The sequence below is a fragment of the Eublepharis macularius genome, chromosome 11 (genome assembly GCF_028583425.1).
Source record: "Eublepharis macularius isolate TG4126 chromosome 11, MPM_Emac_v1.0, whole genome shotgun sequence".
Lineage (NCBI taxonomy): Eukaryota > Metazoa > Chordata > Lepidosauria > Squamata > Eublepharidae > Eublepharis > Eublepharis macularius.
This window is the reverse complement of record NC_072800.1, coordinates 31933874-31955825: the sequence shown is the minus strand read 5'-3', so window position 1 is coordinate 31955825 and position 21952 is coordinate 31933874. Positions and strand designations below refer to the sequence as shown.

The following is a 21952-nucleotide window of genomic DNA, read 5'->3' as shown; positions in this document are numbered from 1 at the left end:
CCCCAGTTCATGTCCATCTTTATTGGTAACTAGTTTTTTTAAAAAATTGAGGGGCTAACCCCCCACAATAATAGAAGAAGCACCTGCAGCTTTAATAAATGAATGCCTCCAGGAGTCATTGCTAGGCAATCAAAACAGTATTGTCAGCCTTCAAGCATTGGTTTCTGTCAGTAAAAGACAGGGGGAAGAGCAAGGCCATTTCCAGAACTGTTTTTGACTTTTGACAGAAGACTCGTCAGAGCTAGGCTCAGCAAAAACCACAAAGTGATTTGATACCATCTGACATGCATCACAGAAGACTCATCAGAGCTAGACTCAGCAGAAACCACAAAGTGATTTGATACCATCCGACATGCATCCAAGGGGTGGCTCTTTGCTATTGTTCAACAGCAGCCACCCCATGAAAGCCAGCATGCTATGGTTGTTAGAATGTCATATTAGGATCTAGAAGACCCAGGTTTGAATCCCCACTCTGGTGCTCTTTGGGTGATAACTGGGATATATGAAGGAACACCTCCTGCCATTCTGTCCAGCTCACTAGCTACAGCCTTTATCTCAAGTATTACCTCCTCTCCCATGGAAATGAGGTAGATGGTGACCAGGGAAAGATTTTCTTAATGGTGGAATGCTGATTTAATTGTGGAATGCTGATTTCATTGGCTGCTGTTTTAACACATAGATGGGGATGGTTTACCCTTTGCAGTCATTTACTAATTATTTTACCTATTTTAAAACTCATATTTGTTTATTTTTGTTATATTAGTCACCTCAAGCAGATTTTGGAGAAGCACAGTATAAAGATATGTGTGAACTACATAGTGATGTCTCTCATAAAGATAACTTTGATCACCAATTTTGTCTGGCTTTTAAAATACCTGGTTTATAATTCTGAGACCCAGGTAGAAATGTTAGCAACTTATATGTCCCATGGGTTCAGTGGCAAAGCTCTTTTATGTCCCATTAATCCCATCAAATCGATGGGACTTCAAGGTGTTTAACTTTGATTGGACCATTCCCTTATTTTTAAATTTTTGGTCATGGCTTAGCAATAGTAGTATCCTTGGACTCTGAATTAAACAGTGATTTATAAAGTGATCCATGCTGTCACAGTGGAAACATCAAATCAACATCAGGCACACAAAATGAGTATATAAAAGTCTTTCTTCTTTCTAATGGCCCCTAGCAGTATTGACCATTTCCTTAATCACCATGCAAACATTACAAGTTCCATTCTTAAGGTGCTTCATCATGCGCATAGAAACGTGGCTACTCTTCAATCAGTATCTGTGATCTTCATCTGAGGGTTAGTAACAGGTTGTGCATTGACTCACTGGTCTTGAAGCTACACAATTCAATTCCGACTGCATTGCTCAGATCCTAATATTATTGGTTGCACCAGCTAGTTTCTGACATTTACTCTCCTGAAGATGACAATATGAACCAACAGAAAACTACACAATTAAATATAATGGAAACAATCCCGTAAACGTTGATTACAACTGGAAGCATCTGAATGAGATTTGGTTGTGATAAATTTAAGCCCCGTTGACATAAAAGGGACTTGATTGCAACTCACTTTGCTGGGCTGTACTCAGGAAGTTTATAAATGTATCTTTAGGGCTATGTTTTCTAAATGTTTGATAGCTGCCACACTTTCCTGCAAACTGGATGCACACTTCACTCGAACAGTTACAAAAATTTACTTTTGTGGTCTATACAAAAGAATTACTTATCCTCAGAGGAGTTGACCACTATCATTGACTGGGAGGAGGCCAGCCCAGCACAATGAGTCATTCAGAAAAACAAAGGATAGGCTCTCAGAGGATGGGAAACCTTACTTAATCCCTGTATCAGGGGTGACTGAATTATTCCCGCATGCAGCTATGTCACAGAAATACCTGCTATCAACACAGGTTGGCCAGAAGCAGGCAATTCCAGAGTAAAGAATCTGGGGGGAATAAATGAATGTGGGGGGGGAGTGGGATTGTGTCCCCAAGGTCTGCCCCCAACTACACGTGTTCATTGGAATGCCCATCTAGAACCCAGGGTTCCTTATTGCATGGGGGCAGCTGGATACACATTCTTGTATCCTCATAGGCCCTGTAAGGTGATCCAACAAACAAGCATAGACTGGGGGCAGAGTTTGCCACTGCAGTTATTACTACCCTAACCCAACTCCCATGTCAGAAAAGAATGATAGGCAGCAGAGTCTACTGTGGAGTTTGCTTTGCAAATATGGCACATCTATCATACTGAGGTGTAGTACTAAACATTGGCTCTAAAATCACACTCTGTATTACCATAATGAGTTTAACTCCCTTTAACAGTGAAAGATAATTTATGACATCTGGTACTGAAAAATCTAAAGACTCCAACAAATGCCGTCATAGTATAAAAGAAGGAAGAGGAGAAGTGGAACTATGGCTCACTTTTATCATCAGGAAGACAGAAAAGTCTGATGATCAATAGTATACCAGTGTGAGAACCAGTGTGGTGTCATGTTTAGCATGCTAGACTGAGATTGGGAGATACAGGTTCAAAAATCAACTCAGCCATGAAACTCATTGGGTAACTTTGGGTCACTTGCTTTCTCTGAGCCTACACTACCTCACAGAGTTATTGTGAGAACACAATGAAGGGAAGAACAATATAATGTTCTTTGGAGGAAGGGCTGGATAAAATGTCTACACAGACTGTACAGATATAGAATTGGACCCCACCAAAAATCTCCACTGATGGAAAGATTTCTGTCAGTAGAATTTGACATCTCTATCTTCCCCCTCCTGTTGCAGTACAAAATGACCCTTGAAGTGATGCTCCTGAGTAGACATGGGCATGAACTGGGGAAAAAATGAACTGTGTGGTTCATGGTTCGTTCAGTTTCGCGGAACATGAACCACGAACTTTGCCAAACTTGAGCAGGTTTGCAAACCCGTTCCCAGTTCAAGGGAGCCCAGAATGGGCCCCTTCACACTTACAGCCAAACTAAACGAGATAAATTACAAGAGGTCATGCGAGTGTCTAGAATCATGTCGCTTCCTTCCTGCCCATGTCCATTTCACTCCTGATGAATACGTGTCCTGTAGCCCCAGTCCGTGCATGTGTTGGGTAACTGGTGTAGTCGCGGTTGCAAATGTCCATAGTCATAATCAGCGAGTTGCCATTGCAGAGCGTTGATTTTGAGCAGCTTCTGCGTCCCTCTCCTCTTTCTGCCCTTAGATTGGCTTACACGCAAACTGTTTTGCTTTTAATTTGGATAGGGGTGGCATTTTGCAAGCAAAACCCACCAAATATGCAGGGGAGCTAGTCTTCACTGTTCTCTAAAGACCCCCCCCCCAAGTTTCAGAGTGATTGAACCCCGGGAAAGGCATGATCCATGGGTCTCCCCCCTTACTATCATTTTCTCTTCACAGTAGTAAAAACTGGAGTGTCTGCTGGCAGCTACTTTGAGGGGCTACCAACTGACCTTCTCAATGTCCAAAACCCACCAAATTTGCAGGGGAGCTAGTCCTCGCTGTCCTCTAAAGACCCCCCCAAGTTTCAGAGAAATTGAACCCTGGGAAAGGCATGATCCCTGGGCCCCCCTTCCTTTCATCTTCTCTTCACAGCAGTAAAAACTGGAGTGTCTGCTGGCAGCTATTTTGAGGGGCTACAAACTGACCTTCCCAACATCCAATACCCACAGAGCTTTCTCTTTTTATGTAAAAAGCTCAAATTGAGCAACCCAGGAGTGCTCTGGTTGACAGAAAGACCTGCCTAACATGGTTTGTGAGGAAGAGATTGGTGTTACCATGGCTACTGAAGGCCCATCGTCTCAGTTGCCTTAGAGATTCTAACCCTCCCCACCTTTTCCTGGCTGGATGGGTCAGAATGGGAGCTCTCCAGTTGGCAGGGACAGCTGCCAATGAAGCATGGAGGCCTCAGATTGGGGGCAACCAAAGGACTGCCACCATTGCCTGGGCGATGGATTGAATGGTGCCAAAGTGCCTGGCTTCTCGAACCGGGCAACGGAACAGTAGGAAAAAGTCATTTGTTTTGTAAAAACACGGCCCCACAGAACGCTGTTTCTTTGACTACGAACCAGCCGTTCTGTCTGGAATTTTGTTCCATGGTTCGTTTCGTGCTCATCGCTACTTCTGCGGGATAGGGGACCTCCAGTCACAGCATGTTTGGGGGAAATGGGAGGCTGACCACTGAGGGGAAAATTGGCAAAAATCTTCCCTCTTTCTGCATTTGATCGACGTCTCCAACCCATATAATGCAAATGTAAACAATCCCCCCTCCCCCTGGTTCCATTGGGTTTTAGTTAAACAAATCAAGAGCAAGTAGAAAAACAAATTTAAGTTGTTACTCTTTTTAAAAAAGTTATATGATTTTTTAAAGTCATAGTTAACTGTTGTAGAACATAAGACAGTGAGCAAATGCAAAAATAACGATTAAATGGAACAAAGCTCAGTAATGCAAGAAGAGATGACAGAAATGCAGAGAAGATGGACCCATCTCACCTGCTGTAGTGCTGAGGTTAAAAACTGAAGTTTAAGATGGAGATCAAAAGCCTTTTGTTTTTCCTAGACAGTTGGATAGCAGTTAAGTGGAAAGGTAGAGAAGAGAGAGAGAGCAGTTATATGATGGAGAGACGTCACTCAGAAATAACTATGGAATGAAGGGAAGACCGAAGGCACACATAAATGTTACAGTAAAGATAGTTAATGCCTACAATCAGACACTCAGCTGCACATACCATAAGGCCACCTTTGCATTAATTCATATAGAGAGCACCACTGGAGCTGCCTTTCCTATGGTACAATATGATGAGATAATGTATGTGACTATCATAAACACATGAGTGAGGCTAACTAAATTGGTCTTTGCCACCTCATTGTTGGCTTTCCTCCCATTGCCTCTCTCTTTGAGATATATGGAATTTAAGTGAAAGGGCCCAAGTTGACTCACTAGCTGTGCTAAGAAATACTTATTTCATTAATATAAACAAATGCTCTCACCAAAACTGTTGGCATAGATTTATCATCTGCTCAACAAAGTGAGTCATACAAAAATGTATTTGATCTCAAAGAAGCTACACTTTTAAGGATTCATGGACCACTTCTCTTATCATTTAGTAAACAAAAGCCACCATTCATTGTTAGAAGGAATTACCACCTTTCCTCATCAATGGGAAATAGAATTTTGCTTTATTATTATAACACATCAAAATGGTTTCTAACTAAAAGTTCAAGACCAATCAGTATTATAAACAATCCAGACATAAAAAGACATCAATTTCAACATTATTTACTGTACTTGTGTGTGGTTTTTACTGTTGTTAAAGAAACAATAGTAATCCCACCCTTTAATTCATGTTTCTTGTTTTTAAATAGTCTAGTGCAAGGAAGAGGAAGAATATTGTATGTGTGTGGGATATGCATGAATGAAAAAAATCTGTATGTCCATCCATCCATCCACCCACCCCACCTTCCATTGGTTAAATAAGTGTTAAATAAGAAGCTAAAATTAATGATCAGTTGCTTAATCACACCAATTAATCCATCAAAGCTTGTAGTCCTACAGATAAAACATAGTCATTACTTACAGCAGTATAACTCTCAAAAAAATGAACCGCACACTTCTAAAGTCTATCCATAAACGACTCAGAAGTTTTCACGATTGAAGGGTTTGAGAATAAATGGTGTTGTATGATTGCACAAATTATAACATTAAACTTACATATTTGGAAAAGGAAACAACTGCATGCATTCCAGAAAAATGGAAACGGGCATATTCTGCAGTATAAACAAAGCCTGGATCTTCACAATCGTTTGCCATTTATTGCAGATTGTAATGGACATTCAGTTGATACATAAAATGTATTGAACCTTCTTCTAAAGATGGAATTTGAACTTAATGTCAGCCATTTTTATCAAGCAAGAGAAAGAGCATTCACACAAAACAAATCTTATATTACGGATTCTAAGGAAAATCTTCACGTATGATTTCAGCTGGAACTTGGCTGAAATCAACAACCTTGGCTTGTGTCCAGATTATATACAATATAAGAAAATGTAGTTTCATGCAGTGCACTGTAGTAACATACATGCTGGTAAATGCACTACATAGTGAAGAAAACCTTGTTAAAATGTTATTGTTCTAATTTTTGATTAATACAAGTTTTGGAAACATAGAAGTATACAAAGGAGAGGTGAAAAATGATTTATAGTCTCCATCTTAGAAGACAAGCAAGGTAAAAGGTATGCAAATGTACAAGAAGTATGGAAAAAGCAAATGGGGTATAATTGTTCTGTTGCTGAATAATACTAAAATGGACCCAATGAAACTAGTAAGAAATTTTAAAACACACAAAAAGGGACTTTCTCCACATAAAGTTGCATATGCTTTATGCTTGTTTACAAGTTTTCTGCTACCAGACCCTATTGTATTGGCTCATTGAATGAACTGCAGATCATACGGTATTTTGCTGAGTGGATGTCCTAGTTGTTGATGATATTATATTCACTTGCACTGTGTAATCTGCCCAGAATCTCAATGAGAAAGGCAGACTAACAACAACAACAAACAACAACAACAATATGCCTTGCCATAAGATGGGAGGCAATTCACAGGGCTAGGCTGGTCCAGGCTTACAAAAACTTGCAGAAGAGAAATTCAAACATTAGCTTGTCTGCCTCATTAGATTCTTATTTTTGAAGCTTCCGGAACAGTAAATACAACAGGACATGGAGTATGCAGACTGTTGGCCTGAACTAGGAAAGGAACTTGTTATTTTTTCAAATCTTTAAAAAGATTTAAGAAAAGCTTTTAATTAAGATAATTAACCAAATACGATTATTCTCAACCCCCCCCTTGAGTTTTTGGGTCTCACCAAACACAGCCTGCCTATAGTTACCATTCTTTTACCAGCCATAACATGTAACAATTACAAATACCGTGGGCTAGCACCATTACACTGTGTCTGAATGCTGCTATTCCGTGTTCCTGGCAGTTGTGTGTGTGTGATGATTGTGGTGGTGGAAACTAATAGTGCATATGGACACTACATACAGATTGCCAGGACGAGGAAGAATTGTAGTGGAGAGACTGGCAATATACTTTTGATTGTACACGTACTATAGCATCCAGTAATACATCTACTCCCTTATTTTCATGATAGGAATCATCCTTTGGGAAATGGCTCAAGCATTTTGCATGCCAGCCATTCAGCCAGCAGGCACTACCTACCTTCTTTAGCTCCTCCTGAACGCACCGGCCACTCTCTTCTGAAGACAAATGCGATTTCTGGGTCTCAGATTCTGTTCTTGGTTCTAACATCTGCTCCTCTGAAGAGGACTCCTTATTATCACCCATTTTAGCAACTAGTTCAAATAATCTCGACTTGAGCTTTTCTTCCATAGAGTCTGCATTGGTTTGATGGTTTTGGTCTTCACTGCTTATGTCAGTTTCTGATAAATCATCAGATGCCTTAAAGAGCAGGGGGGAAAAAGAAAAGACAGCAAATACATCTCAAAGAACAGAAAATCAAAGCTATATTTACAAAATCTGTTCACAATCCTTTTTTACAGCATGGGAGATGACACCTTGATGAACGCTAAATAAATTCTTAAGAAGAAATGGGTTTTCATTTCTGAGTAGCGGGTGTTCAATACAAAACCAGTCCCTGGAGGATTCAACTCCACTTTTGATCTCACACCTCAGCTTTTAAGCTCCATGTGATATCTTACATAGTCAGTTCTTCGTGGCAGAACAGGATCGTCTGCATGCTGTATATTTCTTTGAGATGTGCCACACTCATTTTGTACAGTGCATAACATTTAGACTCCTTCAAGGCCCAGAATGGGAAACAACTTTTCCTTATTTCACACACTTTTCTTTCCTGCTTTCTCCAAAGGCCATTTAAACCAGTGTTCAATAAGTGAAAAATGAAATATTTTAAAAATAAAAAATGGTAGAGATGGCCTCACAAGTCATGACAACCCATCTCTGCTGCTTATTAGCCACATTATAACAAGACAACACTGAAAGCAACAGGATCAGAGCCAGGCAGGGGAGGGGACAGAGGGCCATTTGGCCTGGGCCTCAAGCTAAAAGTAGGCCTCAAATTAAGACAATTGTTAATTTTCTAGCATTTGCTAAGTTTTACCATTTTTTTTATGCACATCTGTATCAGACCAAGATATTCAAATTCTCTGTCTTTTCCTTGGTGCCTTTAGTTACAACTACATCAACTAGGGATGCCATTCCCCGTCCGGGGCGGGAGATCCTCTGCTCCCATTTTCCCACCTCCGCCCCCACTTACCTGGCCAGTGGGAGGGGTGTACTTCCCAGGGCGCCCCCTCGGGTGGCGTGGCATGCCTCTAGCAGCGCGGTGCCGCAGCAGGCCCGTTTTGGGCTAAATCATACCCCCCAGTGGGGCAATTCAGCTGCTTGGGACGATTACAGCACAGGTCAAAGGGTGCCCAGGACACCCTTTGCCCCGTGTGATGATGTCACTCCCAGAAGTGATGTCATCGCACCAGCTGGGAGTGCGTGGGTGCTGAACTCTTGAGGAGGAACCACCATGGAAGAGCTAGGTAGGAACTAGCGGTCCAGGGGATCGAAGGGACCGGGCAACACTAACTACAACTACAAGTATCATTATTACTACAGCTGGGGCCTTCAGACACTGAAACTGGCCTTGGCCTCTCTGGACCTCTGAGTGGATCCATCTTCACTCTTGCAAGGCCAGGAAATGAACACTCACACATTCTTCAGCAAACAACCCTCATCCAAGGGGCTATTGCACTTTGCAGACTCCCATGATTATGTGCTCTAGGGGCCAGAGGAAGTTTGTCTAGACTATTGGGGGAAATTAGTTTTTCAGTGCCCAAACCACTAAATCAAATAGCAGGGACTGGTTTGTGCTTTCCTAGCAAACTGAACAAATGAAAGAAAAGGTTGTGAAATGAATAGAGAAAGGCACAAGTAGAAATAGAGACATAATTAGCTTATCTGATCATGGCATTCATTTGTGATGACTATTTCTCTGACTATACCCCCCAAGCAACTGTTTGGGGTTGGCATATCAAAGGGGCACTGTCAGCAATGGTCATAAACATGGGACTTGGATGCCATTGGATTTGGGGACAGGTAGAAAGCTTAGCAGGGACCTGCCTCATTTTGTTCTCATGTAACAGCAAGGAAGCTGCTGGCATGATCAGATTTCAGGGACCTCTAGGAATCTCTCTAGGAATTCAGAATCTTTAATTTTAAACCATCATGTGACTGGAAAGTTACAGTGCGCTCCTGCTGAAGCTAGCCTAGCCCAGGCAAGGCAGCACTTGCTATACATTCTAATCCAATGAAGGGTTAAAGTTACAGATTCTGAATTCCTAGAGAGGCTCAGCTTCCCCCTACCCCTTCACAACCTGACACTGTCCATTCTAGCTCCTTGCTAAAAGAGGGTAATAGACCAGAGACAGTCTACCCAACTATCTACCCATGTAAAATATCTCCACTCAGAGCTTCCCCTCTATCTACCTAAACCAATGCCAGGAAATGTTTGTGTCCTCTTCTCTTCTATCTCCCTCTTAATTCTTCCATTGTGTTTATTTTTCCTGTTGATTTTCCTCCCTCAGTCAGGCAGCTACATCCTGCTTCTATAAATGTTTACTTGTAAACAAAATCCACAGAGGTCAGTGGGGCTTACTTGCAAGACATTGTACACAATATTGCAGCCTTAATTTTATGTTTCTCTTGGTTCTGTTAGAGTGCCTGTCCCTTCCATCCCAATATGACTGCGTGTGCTCCCTCATATTTCTGGCAGGCCAACACAGATGCACTGTAGCCAACAACTATTTAAATGTCAGTGCACTGCTTAGTATCTAAAAGGAAAAGAGCTAGGACTTGAAGTCATCCTCTCCACCAAGGAAACAGCTTGGAGATCTCCTGGAATTACAACTGCTCTCCAGGTGAAAGATGAGTTCCCTCGGAGAAAATGGCTGCTTTGGAGGGTGCTCTATGGAATTATGCTCCCCTCCTCAAACCCTGCCATCCCCAGAAATTTTCCAATCTCGAGCTGGCAACCTGCTGGCCTCCCCAAAATTTCCCTAATTCCTAACAAGACCAAATGGAAGGTTTTCTAGGATGCAGCAGGGCCCAGTACTTGGACAGCATTCTGTGTCTGCCTGCAGCTGCAACTGTGGTCTTAAAAGAGTAAGAGAGTTGGTGCGGGTGGTACAAACCACATTAGAAGATGGAAACACTTTAGCATGTGACACCCAGTTTCCATAATAGCTTTTGTAGCAGATGTTTTTCCCTATCCTTCCTATTTGTAGGAGGCGGGGGTGGCTCCTTTGTACACACCCTGGGCCCCTTGGAGGAATGGTAGTGAATGAAACGGGGGTGGGGTGGGGAGTATGGTCACAGATAGATAAATCAGTTGTGGCACACAACAGCCATCATTGGTGATTACATATTCTCCCTCATTAGGTTAAACAAATTTAAGACCCATAGTGAGTTCACAGTCTCAATTTAAGCCCTGGTTAATAAATTATATTTATTGATATATTCTAACTCAGCAAGCATTCATTTAGCAATTATTTACGTTACAATAAATCTCTTAGTCTTTAAGGTATCAAAAAATTTTTTGTTTATAACAATTATAACCCCATTAAAATGAATTCTGCTGGGAGTTATATAATCCCTTGCAATGAGCAAATAAGTATTTAATAAATTAAGAATAAAAGAAAATTATACCCCAGGAAATGGTATGTAATTTTTCACTCATTACTTGAAGGAGTACATCTTTGTTTGGGGTTCAAAGTACATTGAATAAGTATACTTGCACCTAGTCCAAGCTAAAATAATTTCCACACCAAAGTTAATATTCAACTCAAAAATATCTTTTATTCCAGTCTGCACCCATATTCATATGTATGAGAACCTTGAGAGAAGCGCTAAGATAAATGCTTTCAGCTATGTATGAAACATTTGCCAACGTGCACCATGCAGTGAGACAAACTCAAGAGGTTGGGATTTCTAATCCCAGTCTTTTTCTAGTATGGTAAATTAACCACAAGCACCACCTACTGGAGACAAGTGAATCAAATCTTACATTAGCAATAATGCTGGTAGACTGTCCCGGTACTGTCCCTTACTTAGGAAAAGACTTCCTGTAATATGTGAGCTGAGCCCCTAATACTAACCTCTTCCTTTGGACAGATGAAGTCTCGTGCAATGGACAAAAACACAACTTTGTTGCAAAAAGAAACAGACTATTCCAAGCACAAAATCTATGTTTTCACACCAGCTTGTTACCTGTTCGAGTTTATTTTAATTTTACACAATTTGATTTGAGTATTCTAGACAACCTTCTGTGTTAGGAACAGATAATTTGAAAGTGACATGCAACTTAAAAACAGCTTTTCAATTGTTCAGATCAACATGTAGTCAATTAACCCCAGCTGAAGACTGGAGTGGCAAGCAGCTCTGGGCAATGCCTCTGCTAGTTTCAGATGCCCACTGTTTCTTTATGGCTGAAAAGTTACAATGAAGGAAGGCAGAAGGGAGGAAATGGCTAGTCACATCAGGCTGTCTCAAGGGCTACTGGGCTGTTGTCAGAAAGACAGCTGTATGTCTTGATAAGGTGGTCACATTGTAATCTGTTACTTCTTGGACTCACAGATCTAAGGGAACTGATTTTACATTTTCCACTATAGTGAATGAAAAGAAAACAAAATAAAGGATTGTTGCCTACTGCAACAATCATTGTAGATAACATCTTGCTTCTACTGCATTGTCTTCTGCCTTTGTAATTCCACTTTCTATAAAGTTTACAAACAGATTCTTTTTTGCATTGTCTTATAATTCAGTTATCCTAGTCCTAATGCATTGTTCACTGAATGTCTTATAGCGTCTGACTGCACTGTTTTTTATTCTGTAATCCGCCATGAGTCTGAAATAGAAAGCTGAGCTGTACATTAAGTAAATAAACAAATCAATGTTGCTTCCTGTAAAAGTTGGACAGTGAAGAAAGCTGACAGGAAGAAAACTGATCCATTTGAAATGTGGTGCTGGAGTTCTGCGGTTACCATGGACAGCCAAAAAGACAAATAAGTGGGTACTAGATCAAATCAAGCCTGAATTCTCCCTAGAAGCTAAAATGACAAAACTGAAGTTATTGTACTTTGATTACATTATGAGAAGACAAGATTCTCTGGAAAAGTCAATAATGCTAGGAAAGCATAGGAAAAGAGGAACACCTAAAACAAGATGGCTTGACTCAATAAAAACAACATCCTCCAGTTTGCAAGATCTAAGCAAGTCTGTTCATCATAGGATGCTTTGGAGGTCTTTTATTCATAGGGCCGCCATAGGTTGGAGGCAACTTGGCAGCACATAACACACACACCTATTCTCTCATTGCATTTTTCCTGGTCAACTGATATAATAGCAGTGAACTAATCTCAGTGCCAGCTATGTACAATGAATGGTAGGTAATGGGATAAGTAATGGTGCAGAAGTTATCTAACTGAAAATGGAAGCAGATCAGTAAATAGTTGTAAGGCTGTTTTAACATATATATGCACATTAGACTTCTGTCTCTTTGGGAGAGATGGCAAATTAAGGCGATTTTCAACACAGCTTTGCTATGTACCAGGCTTTTTGCCGTACACCTGAATCTTCTATGTGCCAGTAACCCACATCTATATTTTTATCCACATACTGCTAAATTTTATTGCACACTGCACATTTAAAATAAACATGGCAGTCTGAGTCATTTCTATATGATCTGACTGCCTGCTATACATCTGACACCCTGCTATAGATGTAAATACAAAGCAGCATCTACAAGAGACCCATGATCAGGAAATATATGGATGAGGACTGCCAAAAATACTGTGCCGGTATGGAAGCCTTGTACTTTATGCATCCAAGATGTTGCCAAACTCTGTTATAAAGAACTTTACCACATTTGTACAGCTAATTCAATGCAATTTTTCAATGCCGACACAACTGTAATAATATCATTAATGTGGGTGAGGAAGATTGAGTACAGTGTCCCACTGGTGACTGTGCTCAGAGCACTATGGTGATTTTATTCTGCAAGCAGCACATTGTATGACTTAAACCTTAATTACCTGACTTGTGCTCAAATTGTTCTTGTGGGTTTTGGAACGATTTTTGCCATTGCATAAGTCCTCGGAGAGAACCTTGCCTTTTTTCCACCTCCTCGATCTCTTTTCTAAGTCATAATAGGCCTCCTCACTTTCACTGCTGTCTGAATAGTCTAAACTGGTAGCCTGTGGATTGAAATTTACATCTAGCTCTCTGTGTAATTGTGCTTTTTCTTCTCTGGGCTTATCCCAACAAGTTCTCCTTTGTATCCAGGGAAGATGGCTAGATCCTCCAGCATCTCTCGAAGAGCCGACAGAGGATGTTTCAGAATCGGAGCACATTGTCTCAGTGTTGGTAAACAGCCCAGATGAAGGGGAGGTCACAGGCTGGTGCAGGTCACTGTTGTAAGCCCATTCAGAGTTGCCGTGAGGATCTGCATGATCCAGTTCTTTGGTCGGCTGCTTGGGCCTTTGCCGTAACTTGTTCAAAGCCACATTCCAGTCATAGTCATCTTCACTATCAGATCCCATCTCATCATAAACAGACACGACGCTGGATTCGCTCTCCAAGACTCTGAATACTTGGCTCTTTGGCTTGGCAATCATTCGAGGACGAGGCAAAGTGACATTTTGTAAGGCTACCCAGTTTCCGTCTGTGCTTTGTAACATAGGTGGAGGAGCTATGAAGATACGAGAAAAAGAGTATGCCATTATTTTATGTTTTATTACTACCTTAAACTCATAGCCATACTCAGGGCCAACATATTTCTCAATTACAGAAAAAAGGATTTTAATAAGGAATTGACTTTTTTCTGTCACATATGTTGTAAGGAAACAATAACATTCATGAGACGTTTGTAATCTGTGTCACAATGGTGTAACAAGAAAAGGACTTTACAGGTTTTGACACAGTGAGTTTATACTGTACCTTCAGGTATAAAAAGTCTGGAGGCCAGTGGAGATAAGCAGGTTTTATATTAAGTTATATCTATCAGTAGAGGTTTATACTGGTGATGAGAGCACACTGGCTTGAAAATATTATGGACTCACCCAGGATGCTTATACAGAGGAGGCCCTACTCCTCTGCTTTTTCTTTAGCTATCACCCACACCATATCAAGGGTTATTTGGTTAATTATTATGCATATTGCAGATCCCCAGTATTAAATAAAGTTGTGGTCCATTTTTACATCCAAAGAACCTGCATCAGCTCTCTTTATTCTGTGTCCATCTGCAAATATGTGTATCTGTGTTTGACTGGTGCATACGCTGACATAAGCCAGTTTGGTGTAGTGGTTAAGAGCAGCAGGACTCTAATCTGGAGAGTCAGGTATGATTCCCCACTCGTCCACTTGAAGCCAGCTGACCTTGGGTCAGTCACAGCTCTCTCAGCCCCACCTACCTCACAGGGTGATTTTTGTGGGGATAATAACAACATACTTTGTAAACCACTCTGAGTGGGCATTAAGTTGTCCTAAAAGGTATATAAATCGAATGTTATTGTTGTTGTTATTACATACACTTTCCTATATGCACCTGTCTTTGCAGGCCTATCACAGATGACAGCACTAACCATCTATTAGGTACTGCATGAGGTTCCAATCCAATTTGCATCTGCAGCTCCTGATCTTGCCACTGTGCTGTATGCCATGATAACATCAGGGTTAGATTACTGCAATGCATTCTACATGGGGTTGCCCTTGAAGACTGTCTGAAAGCTACATTTGGTACAGAATGCTTTGGCCAGAGTGTTGACTGGAGTGGGTTGTAGGGACTGTATCACTCTAGTGTTGTTCCATCTATACTGGCTCCCAATTTGTGTCTAGGCTCAATTCAAGGTGCTGGTATTGACCTACACAGCTTGGGGCCAGTACACCTTAAGGCCTTCCTTCTTCCATATGAACCTACTTGTCCACTCTGGTCATCTTTGGAAGTCCTGGTTTGACAGCCTGCATCATCTGAGGCTGGATGGGGCAACCTGAGAAATAGCATTCTCGACCATAGTGCCAAAACTTTGGAATTTCCTCTCCATGGAGATTCATCTGTCCTCCTCTATCGTTGTCTTCTGCCAGCAGGTGAAGACTTTTTAATTTCGTTTAGCAAACTCCCAGTAAACTCTTATTGATCCTTCTCCTTGGTTTTGGTGTTGTGTGCTTATATGTTTATATTGAATTATTATATATATTATTTAAAATGCTATTTTAATGTTCAAGTGTTTTCATGTTTGTCACCTTGGGGACCCTACCTGGGCAAAAAGGCAGCATAAAAATGTTTTAAATAAAATAAATAAATCCAGAAGTAATCCTTGTGTAGAAGCCTGCTTAGAACATTTTTGTGGGATCACATGTGATTTTCACTGTATATAGAATATACATGCCCTTTTTAGCAAATACAAGAAAATACTATATTTAGTATTATTCACTGATATAATTGACACTTTGGGCTGCAATTCCACAAGATCACAAGTAAAGAAATTTTACTGACTTCAAAACTGACTTCTATGAGACCTTGAAAATACAGGTTAAACTGGAACGTTTGTGTGTTAAAGTATTAAATTACCTTTCATGCACAATGAATTAAATCTATCATTTTATGTTTTGGAAGATAAAAAGATGGGTTCCCAGATATTTTACTACCACACATTTCCGAAGTTCAAGGTAATGTATTTCATTTGCCCTGGTTTTTTTGCTCACCATAGCATATAATTATGGAGCAAATATACATTTTTTAAAGCCACAATTGTTTTCTGGAAACATTTTCTTGTGGAGCAGAAACATTACTATAGGGAAAAATGCCAACAAAATGGGAATGAGGAGATTGGCCAGATTCTTATTTTTGGTTATGTATTTATTTAAATAAACACGATCTAGGTATACTCCAAATAGCTGCTTTATTCAGACACTGAAAAGTATTCTAGGAACACCATTTCTCCATGCTGAACAAGTCGAGAGCTTTTCAATGATAACAGTGAAATCCCAAACAGATTCATATCCTCCTAAACCCACTGACTTCAATGGACTTAGAAGGGTGCAACTCTGCTAAGGATTGTACTCTAAGGTGGCCATCTTATTAATACTTACCTGGAAATAAGCCCACTGAATGAAATGGAACTTACTTCTGAGTAAAGATGCGTAGAATCACACTGTGAATTTTCTGAAGCAATCAGCACTTGACTTGTTATTGCTTATTCCACACATGAAATATGTACACAAATTACCTTCTCAATATATTAAAACATCTATTATTATTTAGACAGAGCTGCTCCGACCCAGCTAAGGGGCATGGGGGGAAAGTATATATCCCAAGGAATCTTGTAAACCAACAAATGCTGCTTGCATGATTTTCTCTTGTTCTAGATACTAAAGATCAATAATGAGAACTGGCAAACAATTTAGACTTAGACTTAGTCTGAGTAAGGTGCATGTCTGTGATGTGTGATCCCTTACTGGGATCATTATTTTCATGACTTGTCTGTCACTATATGTGCAAACACTTCCAACCAAGCAGAGATTGGTCCAAATTTATACTGAATCATGATTTCCCCCAGAAACATTTCTTCCTTACTAAAGATAGGTGGGCATTTTAAGCTGAAAATTCAAAACCAGTTAAGTTTAATTAACTTGTGATTTATTGTTCGTCATAGAATATTGGCCCAGTAAAAGTTGCTTTTCCAGCAGTCCAATTAAATAACACAACACCTATTTTCATACAGAACAATTATGTTAAGTATTGTAATTCTTTACTTGGTTCATTTAATTGATCCACACTCTTCCAGCTGGGTAGTGCAGATATGCTGTGCTCTTTTTGTTTTCTGATTGAGCCTTTTGGTTGCCTCCAGAGACTTTCTGCCACAGAAGATTTCAGGTCCGGATCTCTGCCTGATGCATCTTCGTTTGTCAACGAGAATGCAGAGTGAGACCTCTGTCAAAAGAATTTTTCAAAAAGCTTTAGTTAAAGCCAGTGAATGGAAATGTTGATTACCTTCAAGAGTAACATTCTGATATTGAAAAAAGTATAGTTTTTCTTTTAAATGGACAAGAACAGAATCTCTCTAGTTTGGTTTCAGCGTGTGATTCTGTTATCCGTTTATACAGAACAGGACATTCTATGTACTATTAAGTCAGTCAATGAAAGATTATTATTATCCGCAAAACACATTGACAATCCCCCTTTTTATAATATTCTAAATGCACAGCGTACAGTTGTGTGCTCATCCTTTTACTTACATACTTCCAAATAACAAAAACAAGTCTGTGATGGCTATTCTAACTTACCCGTACGAAATCAAAAGGGTGGGGAATTCTATCCTAGGCTATTCTTTGTTCCTCTTTGTATATTTATATGATTCTTATGTTTCTGTTGATTTCCTTTTAAAGTCATCCTGAAAGCTTCCATTAGACATGTGCATTGACAACAGTGGTTAAAAATGCTAAATCCTCTTTCCCTTCTTTGGAACTTCTCACTGTTTAATTATTCTGCATTTACTCACTGCTAAGGACTTAGCAAAAAGGGACTGCAACACATTTTCTTCTTAAAGAAAACTTCCCTTTAAAAAACAGAAAACATTGTCGCAAAGGGCTCTCTTCCTCTTGTGTGCCTGGCTTCATGAACTCACCTTCTTGTCAATTTCTGTCGAGACAGAATCTGAGAACAGTCTTCAGATAATTGTACTTTCCTTCTATGCCCTGGTCTACGGTGTTAAATCCCAGTTTTTCTTAAAATGCTACTTTATGTTTCATTTGGATGTGTATGAAATTATTTTAAGCCTTCCTAAATAAGGCTTAGAGATTTCTGTGGATGGAAGAGGTTTCTGTCTTTAGCCTTCCACGTCTCCCCCTCCTTCTGCAGCACCCAATATCTCCTGAAATGCTGCTGAGGGGAGGAGCCCCCAGGAACAGCATGGGGGGAAGTCACAGGTCTGCAGTGGGAGGGGGAAGACTGGTGATAATTGGCCGTCTCCCAGCCATGAAAATTCTCTGTGGGATCCTAACACATTACTTTATGTTTCTTCATTTGACAGTGGGCACTTCAAAGCTCTGGACACCCAAGAGAGCAGCGCTGTCCAGATGTCTCAGCCACTTGGTATAAAACAGGGAAGCATTAAGTTGGGAAAGAATGAATTAAATGAGGAACTGACTTAAGCCAGCCACCTCTTGATCCCAGAAAGCTCTGTCTGGATGAATGTTTTAAAAAAACATTTTTTAAGCCACCCTGAGCCCATCTGTGGGGAGGGAGGGGTATAAATCGAATAGAATAAATAAATAAATAATAAAAAAGAAGTGACATATATTAACTCAACATTACCTTCCAATTAATTGACAATAAACGTTTAGAATGGGATTATGAAAAGATCTGTAATATTACCTCCTTGTATATGCTATCAGAACTACATCCAGACATCACTTTCTTTGTACTGTGACAACTATATTTTATCCAGCCATGGCAGACATTAAATAGTTACAGAAAAATACTCGAGAACTCTGTATCTTAACAATATGGCACGGGCCCACAAAAGCTTGTGGTCATCTTCAGAGTTCCACAAGGTTGTTAGTTTTGCTGCTACAGACAACTGCTAGCCCTCTGGAATTTGAGAATATTATGTAATTAATGGGTTTTCAGAGTCCACGTGGTGTTGTATTTAGAATTCTGGATTAGAATCTGGGAGATCCAGGTTCAAATCTCTGTTATACTATGAATGCTAACTGAGTGACATTGGACTAGTCACTCTCTCTCAGCCTCATCTACTTCACAGGGCTGTTGTGAAGATAAAAATGGGGGAAAGGAGAATCATATACAAAATTCGGAGTTCTTTGAAGCAAGGGTGGTATACTAGCTAGATTCTGTGTGCATGGAGTTTCTGCTGTGCACACAACCTTCCAGTCTGACACAGTAGACTCCAAAAGGAGACTATTCCACGTGATTCTTCTGAACATGTAAATTAATTCCAATCACCTATCAGCCTGCTCTTCCTATTCCTTATGTTCTATCTATAGTCTCCTTTTCTTGCATGTTACAAGTCACGTACAAATTAGACATCTAGCTCTCAAAGGAGGAAGGAAGTAATACAAAACTAAAAGAAAGGAACTACTATTCCAATATTAATATATCAGCCTTTGAATTTGAGATGTTCAGAAAAAGTTTAACATTGTCCTGCCAAAACAATCCATGTAACTCCCTCTCTCCACAGTTCCATTTGCACCATTTCCCAGAGAGATTTAAATGTGCTGATGCCGACAGCATCCTGAAAAAGCTCTTGTTAGGCTGTTTCTCATTGCTGACCATTTTAGCTTGGGGTTATAGGCTAAATAATGAAATGTTGTTTTGTTCTGATAGCTAGGAGGATAACTGAAATTATTAACGCTTAAAATTATTGGTGGAAATACTACCAAATCAAAAAGCTGTAGATATAAAAGGAGAGTACAATCATGTACAATAAGGGAAGAAAAAATGATGGACTGCTGTATTTGCTAGCAAGGCAATTTAATTTGAATTGCTTCTTTAGCATTCAGGCCTCTTAAAAAGCCACTACATATGACTTCTGAGGGTACTCTTTTGCAGTCACCTGAAGAGGTTTAATTATTCCCAAGACATGTTCACATGAAAACTTTAAGTGTGGTAGCTTTCCCTAAACGGGTAATTATTTCCATATAGCTCAGGCAACCCATCTGAAGCCCTCATTCACATGATGATTGGCTTGTCATGGGAAATTATATCCTATTGATTTTCTCGAATCCTTGCAATTATTGAAAACTATCAACAAAAACAGTTGCTTCAAGCATCCTGGCCACTTTATAACAATTTTAATCAACACGGGTAAATGAGATAGGAAAACTTACACATAGTCATTTGTGCCTTTGTGAGTTTACACAATTTTGTAAATATGAAGTGAGATATTTACTCCATAATAATCCTTATGGAACCACATAACATATCAAGCTGTCTTAAAATAATAGACCAGGGGTGGGCAATTGTTTTGGCTCGGGGGCCACTTTGTGGGAGCGGAGGTTAGCAGAGGGCCGCACCTTTTAAAATGATTGCATTCATTAGTTAACTTTGTATTTCAGAAAAGGTATAAATTGTATCATAAAAATCAATAAATATAAATTAAATTAAATAGTGGTAGTTTTATTCAATTTATTTATTGTGCTAATTTCATATCATCTATAGCTGCAAGCACATTTAATGAGACAAATGTACCCTATCACACTTTTCTACTGTCTTGGCGGGCCACAAAAAACTCTGTAGCGGGCCACATGTGGCCCGCGGGCCGCAATTTGCCCACCCCTGTAATAGACTATTGGTCCATCTAGCCCAGGATTGTTTAAAAGATTGATAGATACTCATCAGGGTTTCAGGCAGTGGAAAGTCTTTTTGTACACCTGAAATTCTTCACTGGACATGCCAGGGACTAAAGCTGGCTACTTATGCATGCACACGGCATGTGCTTTATCACTGAGACCAGTCTTTCCTCTTAACACTGTTCACTCTAAGTGCTAGCTGGATCAAACTCCTCTTTGCTTAATCCATTTTATTTATTTATTATTTTATTTATGTCATTTATAGTCCGCCTTTCTCACGGAGATTCAAGATGAATTACACAGCGTGAGATTAGTACAGTCAATTTCAGGACCTTTCCATAAACAATGCCATAGGGTAAATAAACATAATTTTACAAAGACATAGCATTAGTAAGAAACAGAACATAAGCAATTCTATGGCTAACATTAGACCACATGAGGCACAAGTAGCTCATAGAAGCACATATTTAAGACAACAAGTTGTATGTAAGGCAACATAGTGGTGAAGTCTATGGTTCTTAACTCATTAGCGAAGCATCTGAGAGCCCCTCCCTACAATACAAAAGCTTTTGTGAATAATTCGGTTTTGCATTGTTTGCAGAAAGCTATTTGAATAATTCAGTTCTGCATTGTTTGCAGAGTGGGGCCATCACGTACAATACATTTCAAAAATTCATTTAAAAACCCTTGAAACATACTTGTAGTATTTGTGATTAAGTGGCACTAGGACCCTGCTCTTGAGGAACTCCCCGGAGTCTGCCTGTTAATTCTGCTAAAAGCAGAACAATTTAAGACTGCATTTGATGCAGATTTATGCACAGATGATGAATATGTTATTGCCAAAGTATATAAATTTGTGTTGAAATTTGAGACAGAGCACGAGCAAGTGAAAGAATATATAATTAAATGGGCTAAAAACTTTGGATATGGTATATTAATGGAACAAAGGGAAATATGTGGTTAAAAGGGTTGAAATTTACATTAAGGTCCACTCTTAAGGACAATTTGTATAAGATGATGTACTATTGGTATATGACCCTTGAGAAATTGGTTAGAATGTATAAGCGTTCATTGAACTTATGCAGGAGATGTGCTCAACATGAAGGACCATATGTGGTAGACATGTAAGAAAGCAAAAACCCTTACAATTATCAATTCATAAGATTTTAAACATTAAAATACAATTGCAACCAGAGACCTTCTTATTGGGAATGATGGATACTCAGAAAAAAGTCAGCGGCAGCAAGACTATTATATGCAAAAAACTGGAAGAGTCCAATACTGCCTGTAATGGAGGATTGATTGATAAAGCAATGATGGCAAACTTGCAATCATGGCAAAACTTACTTCACTGATTAGAAAGAAGTCAGTAAGTTCATTCGTAGATTAATAGAAACCCCTAATAGACTTTTTACATGAAATATAAAATAATGATTTGATGATTTTGATGCCGTTCCTGCTGGGAGCACACGCATGGTGCGTGTTCCTGAGGTGCCTGCCAGTGGTGGGCAAACTCCAGGAGCTTGCCACCTCCCACCGATTGCTGGCT

General features: G+C 39.8%; 1 protein-coding gene across 1 annotated transcript in view; it reads right to left on the bottom strand.

The window, feature by feature from the left end:
- The window catches only part of MYRIP (myosin VIIA and Rab interacting protein), a 216041-nt gene that overhangs the window by 13488 nt on the left and 180601 nt on the right, over nt 1–21952 (bottom strand). Inside the window, exons 9-11 of the mRNA XM_054991980.1 lie at nt 16849–17026; nt 13131–13786; nt 7234–7473 (exon numbers count right to left, since the gene is read on the bottom strand). Of these exons, the coding sequence (XP_054847955.1) occupies nt 7234–7473; nt 13131–13786; nt 16849–17026 (1074 nt within the window). The remainder of the gene's footprint in view (nt 1–7233; nt 7474–13130; nt 13787–16848; nt 17027–21952) is intronic.